Genomic DNA, 6,593 nt, shown 5'->3' on the forward strand with positions numbered 1-6,593 from the left:
GCGAGCCACTGGCTGCGGGCGGCGGCGGGCGGCAGGTCGGACACGTCCGGCGCGGGTCGCACACGTCCGGCGCGGCGGAGAGGGATTTAGGGTTTCGGGGAGAGGGAGAGATCCGAAATTTGGGGGGGTCCTATTTATAGGCATAAGTGGAGCTAGGAGAGTCCAAATGAGGTGTGGTTTTCGGCCACGCGATCGTGATCGAACGCTCTAGGACATGGAGCGGAGTTTGGTGGGTTTTGGGCCAAATTGGAGGGGTGTTGGGCTGCAACACACACGAGGCCTTTTCGGTCCCTCGGTTAACCGTTGGAGTATCAAACGAAGTCCAAATGACACGAAACTTGACAGGCGGTCTACCGGTAGTAAACCAAGGCCGCTTGGCAAGTCTCGATCCAATCCGAAAATTTTTAATCCCCACACACGAAAAAAAGCTAGAAATGACCACCGGAGGAGAACGAAGCGCCGGAATGCAAAACGGACAACGGGGAAAATGCTCGAATGCATGAGACGAACACGTATGCAAATGCAATGCACATGATGACATGATATGAGATGCATGACAAAGACAACAACACACGGAGACAAAACCCGAACCCGAGAAAATAAATATAACTTAACGCCGGAAACGGCAAGAGTTGGAGTACAAATTGGGAAAGTTACATCCGGGGTGTTACACCCTAGGGGCGCGCCAAGTGTGGGGAGTCCTACTAGGACTCCCAAGTCCTAGTAGGATTCCCCTTTCCTTTCGGAGTAGGAAAGAAGGAAAGGTAGAGGGAGTAGGAAAGGGCAAGGGGGGCGCCGCCCCCTCCCCTAATCCAATTCGGACTCCATGGGGGGCGCCACCTCCCCTTGGCCTACCTCCTATTCTCCCTCATGGCCCAATAAGGCCCATTACTTCATCGGGGATGGGGGCTCCGGTAAGCTCCCGGTACTCCAGAAAAATGCCCGAACCACTCGAAACCATTCTGATGTCGGAATGCAACCTTACAATATATGAATATTTACCTCTCGACCATTTTGAGACTCTTCGTCACGTCCGTGATCTCATCCGGGACTCCGAACAAACTTCAGTCATCAAAAACACATAACTCATAATACAAATCGTCATCGAACATTAAGCGTGCGGACCCTACGGGTTCGAGAACTATGCAGACATGACCGAGACACATCTCCAATCAATAAACAATAGCGGAACCTGGATGCTCATATTGGCTCCTACATATTCTACGAAGATCTTTATCGGTCAAACCGGACAACAACATACGTCATTCCCTTTGTCATCGGTATGTTACTTGCCCGAGATTAGATCATCGGTATCATCATACCTAGTTCAATCTTGTTACCGGCAAGTCTATTTACTCGTTCCGTAATGCATCATCCCGTAACTAACTCATTAGTCACATTGCTTGCAAGGCTTATAGTGATGTGCATTACAGATACCTCTCCGATATACGGAGTGACAAATCCTAATCTCGATCTATGCCAACTCAACAAGCACCATCGGAGATACCTTCAGATCATCTTTATAATCACCCAGTTACATTGTGACGTTTGATAGAACACAAGGAACATGTATAAGTCATGAAGAAAGCAATAGCAATAAAACTAAACGATCATTATGCTAAGCTAACGGATAGGTCTTGTCCATCACATCATTATCTAATGATGTGATCCCATTCATAAAATGACAACACATGTTTATGGTCAGGAAACTTAGCAATCTTTGATTAACGAGCTAGTCAAGTAGAGGCATACTAGGGACACTCTATTTGTCTATGTATTCACACATGTACTAAGTTTCCGGTTAATACAATTCTAGCATGAATAATAAACATTTATCATGATATAAGGAAATATAAATAACAACTTTACTATTGCCTCTAGGGCATATTTTCTTCATGGTCGTCATAAATTAAGCTGACCAAACTGGCTGCTGGGTGGTTGGACGATCGCTAGTGGGGACACGGCAGACACCGAGAAGGCGCGTGTGGCGTCCGCTTTGCGTTCATGTCGATGCATTCCGGCTGCAAATTTGGGCCGCAAATACGTTGGCGCGGATGCGATTTGGGTTTGGGTCGGCGCATTAGGCCTCCACTTTTGTCCGTGCCGACCCAAACGGACACATGCGGAAAAAATGGGTCGCTTCATTGGAGTTGCTCTTATAACCTTCAAGCACAGCATGATCCGTGTTATAGAGCTCATCAGCTGAATCAAATGGCCACACGATAGATCCAACGTCTCGTAACCCGACAAGTCTTTTTTAAAGATCACCTAGCCCGGTGTTGTCCTATAAGAGCATCTCTAGCAGATCCCATAAACTAGACCATCTGTAATAATAACCGTCGGTTAATGGGACGTGGGTTATTTTTCCGGCCTGAATAGATCCCGCAAAATCGGCCATCCCTTAATTTTTTTGCGGTATCCTGCATACTCCTAGTCGTTTTCACCATATCTATGAGATTCATCCCTGCTTTTGCTGGATCCCCTTTCCTTGGCGCGAAGGCCATTTTCGCCCGCTTCCATTCCCCCTCACTCCCCACCACCGCTGCATCTCCCGGCGGTTCTGGGTGACCCCGGCTGCCCCACGCGACATCTATTCCGCTAAAATTGTAGGCCAAGGGTGCCCATTTGTGTCCGCAGGCTAGCGGTCGCCGTCAGCGCCATGGATCCGCCTCGGAGCTTGGTGCGCGGCCTTGTAGCCGGCGGATCCGGTTGTTTTCGACGCAAGTGAGCCTGGGACTCGCCCGAGGGACAGCTGTGCACGCGGAAGGGGGAGAAGAAAATGGCAGCTGGCTTTGCTTCAACTGGCGGGGGAGAAGAAAGGGGTGGCCGATTTTGCTTCTGGGAAGGTATGTTCAATGCCCGTTGACTATTTGGATTCAATTTCGACCGATGAGATTTGGGAGAAATTGATGAGCGTGCATTTTTTAGATAGATTGGAGTTCGTTGTTGTCTTCGTCAGATGATTTGGACATAGAAGACGATGTCGACAACCTAGTGTTGTTGCATCTCATGGACAAAATTGAGAAGGGCCCGAAAAAAAGCGTCGCGGATCCACGGTTGGCCGGCTATGCAGTCCTCGCAACCGAGATCTCGGCGACAAGATGCTCATGAAGGACTACTTCGTCGAGGTACCAACATATCTGGCTTACCTATTTCGTAGGCGGTATAAAATGCGTAGGCCTCTTTTCGTGCGCATCGTTGAAGCTTGCAAGCAGAATTTCCCTTTTTTTACTCGACGTGGGAATGCCCCCGGTTTACTTGGGTTTAGTGCGTATTAAAAAATATCGGCGGCGATGAGAATGATTGCATATGATGTTCCCGTCGACTACGCGGATGAATGTCTTTGCATTGGAGAAGATACCACCATCAAATGCGTCCGGGTCTTTGCGAAGATAATGATCTGAGTTTTTGGCCCGGAGTACCTTCGAGCTCCAAACGAGGAAGACACAAAAAAGCTCATGGCAATGAATGAAGAAAGTGGATGGCCGGGCAATGCTAGGTAGTATTGATTGCATTCATTGGAGGTGGAAGAACTGCCTAGAGGCTTGGGCAGGGGAATACACCGGCCACAAACGTAAACCCATCATTGTGCTTGAACTCGTGGCTTCACGTGATTTATGGATTTGGCATTATTTCTTTGGTATGCCCGGGTCTTTCAGTGATATCAATGTTTTGCAGCGATCTCATCTATTTTGCCCAGCTAGTTAGTGGCAAAGCTTCGGCTTGCAACTATACCGTAAATGGCCATGGCTATACCATGGGGGTATTATCTTGCCGATGGTATTTATTCTGCATGGTCAACATTTGTAAAGACCATTAGTGACCCCGAAACCAAGAAACATATTTTTTTTGCCGAAGCATAAGAGGCTTGCCGAAAGGATATTGAGATGGGCATTTGGTGTGTTGTAAGCTCGGTTTATCATTGTTCGAGGTCCCGCTTGCTGCTGGGATAAGAAATCTCTGAGAAACATCATGATTGTTTGTGTAATTTTACACAACATGATTATTGAGGATGAAAGGGATTATGTTGATAGCCATGTGAAGCCTGCCAGGGACGCAGATAAGATTGCTACATTTCTTGACACCTACCGGAAGATCGAGAACCGTGCTTCACACTCCCAACTCCAGAAAAATCTTATTGAGCATCAGCGACAACTATGCGGGAGATAGATTTCCATTTTTATTCATATGTATTTGTGTGTGATTTGAATAATTTGGTGTTTTAATAATTATTCAAATTTGAATATTTATTGTAATGAAAACGATTGTCGTATTGTGAATTGTCTTTCGAACCATTTGTATTCATATGTTTAATTTATATTATAATCTATTCGGCTCATATTGTTGAAAATTTAGAATTTACAAAGCTATCAAAAATTACGGTACGGCGAGGTCTCCGACGCGGAACATATCCGTAAACTTGTCCCGCAAAATATTTAGAGATGCTGTAAACGGGCGAGTCTTCTACGTGAAATTCGTGGAGGCCTGCTCCGGCGCGCCAGCCTGTCGCCGTCTGTGGAAGCCACGCCGTCAGCATTTGTCTTCCCCCGCCATCCCGTGCACCGCGTGTGAGGAAAACCAACCCAACGATGCCCCTCGCGTCGCCTCCCACGACCACGATCGACGACCACCCGAGACCGGAGAGTCGAGTCCTAAGTCGTCCAAAGTTTTCACACCCCCGACCTCTCCACTCCACCAAAGTCGCAGTGAACTCCTCCGAAATCCCCCTCCTTTTCCTCGCCCTCTACCTGACTACTGACTAGAAATACCACACGCCCCGTCGCCACCCAGCGCGCGCAGCAGACTACCGACCAACCAACCATTCGCACCATTAACCACCAATTCCTCCCGTGACAGGGAGGACGCCGAGAGGCAGCGAAGAAGGAAGGAAGGACGCAAGGTTGAGACAGCAGCCAGCAATGGAGAAGGCGCTCGACAGGCAGAGGATCCTGCTGCGGCACCTGGAGCCCGCGGCCGGCGCCAGCCCGGCCGCCTCCGCCGTCTCCGTGAGATCCTTCTCCCTCTCAACTCCTCTTCGCCGCCGTGCCGGCGTCTCGGTTCCAGATCTGTGACGATCTTGGCGTTTTCTTTACTTGGTGTCGCAGGCGAGCGTGTGCGCCGCGGGGGACAGCGCCGCGTACCACCGGGGCCCCTGCTTCGCCGACGACGTCGTCATCGTCGCGTAAGTCATCTCTGCCGCTCCTGCTCCTGTCGCTTCGTCCGCTACTGTTTGTTGGATCGTCGGCTACTAGTTAGGCTCTGGTTGCCAGTGGTGCCGAAAGCCATGCTTGGCTTTTCGGTCTGGCCCTTGGCCAAAGAAAGATACAGTGCCAAGTGTACTTTGGTGATCACGACGGTACTGCAAACTGTGGAAGCATGCAACAATGGATTAACGCCAACCTAGTTTCTTGGCTTTTGTGTTTGCTGAGATCGTGCCAGATTTGGTCGTTGTCAACCGTCTGAGTTGCATGTCTCTACTGCGCCGGAGAATGATACAGATCGCAAAGATCTTCGGAGTAACTTTTAGCATTACAGATATACGAATTGGATAGGAAGTATATATGTATGAACTGCAACAAAACTAGCAGTTTCTTTCCGCACTAGGTTCATAATTGTAATACTTCAATATATTTCCTTTTTCTTAGCCAATTCTCGTAAACAGAGGTCAAACATAAAACATGCATGACGTATCTACCTTTCATGTCTTCAGTGCCTATAGGACAGCAATCTGCAAGGCCAAGAGAGGTAGTTTCAAGGATACACTCCCTGAGGATCTCTTGGTGCCCGTATTCAAGGTTTCTGTTTGTTATCTTGCTTCCTTTTGCAACCAAAACAACAATTTAGTGAAGTGGTTGCTCTTGTCTCATCATCCTTTACGCTCCCAATTTTAGGCTTTGGTGGATAAAACAAAGTTAAATCCGAGCGAAGTGGGCGACATTGTTGTTGGTACTGTTTTAGCTCCTGGGTCCCAAAGGGCAATAGAATGCAGGATGGCCGCATTGTATGCGGGTTTCCCTGGTAATTTCACCATCTTCATCACATTTCCTTTAATATTGGACATAATTATCCCCACATTTGATTAACTCGTTTCATGTGCTGTAGACACGGTTCGTCTGAAGACTGTAAACCGACAGTGCTCTTCTGGGCTTCAGGCAGTCGCAGATGTTGCTGCTGCTATTAAAGCAGGGATGTATGATATTGGTATGCTTTACTGAAAACTGATTTATGTATTTTGTTTGACTTCGTTGGCGATCTTAATTTGTTCTATCCTTTCAAAAGGTATTGCTGCTGGCGTAGAGTCGATGACAGTGAACAAAGTTAATCTTGTCGAGAAAGTGAATCCCAAAGTAAGTCAAATGGGTCGGTTTCACACAAGAGTATCGTCTTTAGATGCATCTGTAAAGATGTTACAGCTGATAAAATGTTGGGTTGGAATCTCCAACTATTTTAGGTTGAGCTATTTGCTCAAGCACGTGATTGCCTTCTCCCAATGGGCCTTACCTCCGAGAATGTTGCACAGCGGTTTGGCATAACACGCATGGAGCAAGATCAAGCTGCTGTAAGTTGGCTGATTGTCCTTACTTTATGGCACT

The 6,593-nt window shown here is 47.8% G+C and overlaps 1 protein-coding gene across 1 annotated transcript in view; it reads left to right on the forward strand.

Moving 5' to 3' along the window:
* Positions 1-4,671: 4,671 nt before the first annotated feature.
* The window catches only part of LOC123044742 (3-ketoacyl-CoA thiolase 2, peroxisomal), a 3,956-nt gene continuing 2,034 nt past the window's right edge, over positions 4,672-6,593 (forward strand). Inside the window, exons 1-7 of the mRNA XM_044467587.1 lie at positions 4,672-5,006; positions 5,106-5,182; positions 5,711-5,795; positions 5,892-6,018; positions 6,103-6,201; positions 6,280-6,347; positions 6,452-6,559. Of these exons, the coding sequence (XP_044323522.1) occupies positions 4,920-5,006; positions 5,106-5,182; positions 5,711-5,795; positions 5,892-6,018; positions 6,103-6,201; positions 6,280-6,347; positions 6,452-6,559 (651 nt within the window). The 5' untranslated portion in view covers positions 4,672-4,919. The remainder of the gene's footprint in view (positions 5,007-5,105; positions 5,183-5,710; positions 5,796-5,891; positions 6,019-6,102; positions 6,202-6,279; positions 6,348-6,451; positions 6,560-6,593) is intronic.

This window comes from Triticum aestivum, chromosome 1A, assembly GCF_018294505.1.
Source record: "Triticum aestivum cultivar Chinese Spring chromosome 1A, IWGSC CS RefSeq v2.1, whole genome shotgun sequence".
NCBI classification, from domain to species: Eukaryota; Viridiplantae; Streptophyta; class Magnoliopsida; order Poales; family Poaceae; genus Triticum; species Triticum aestivum.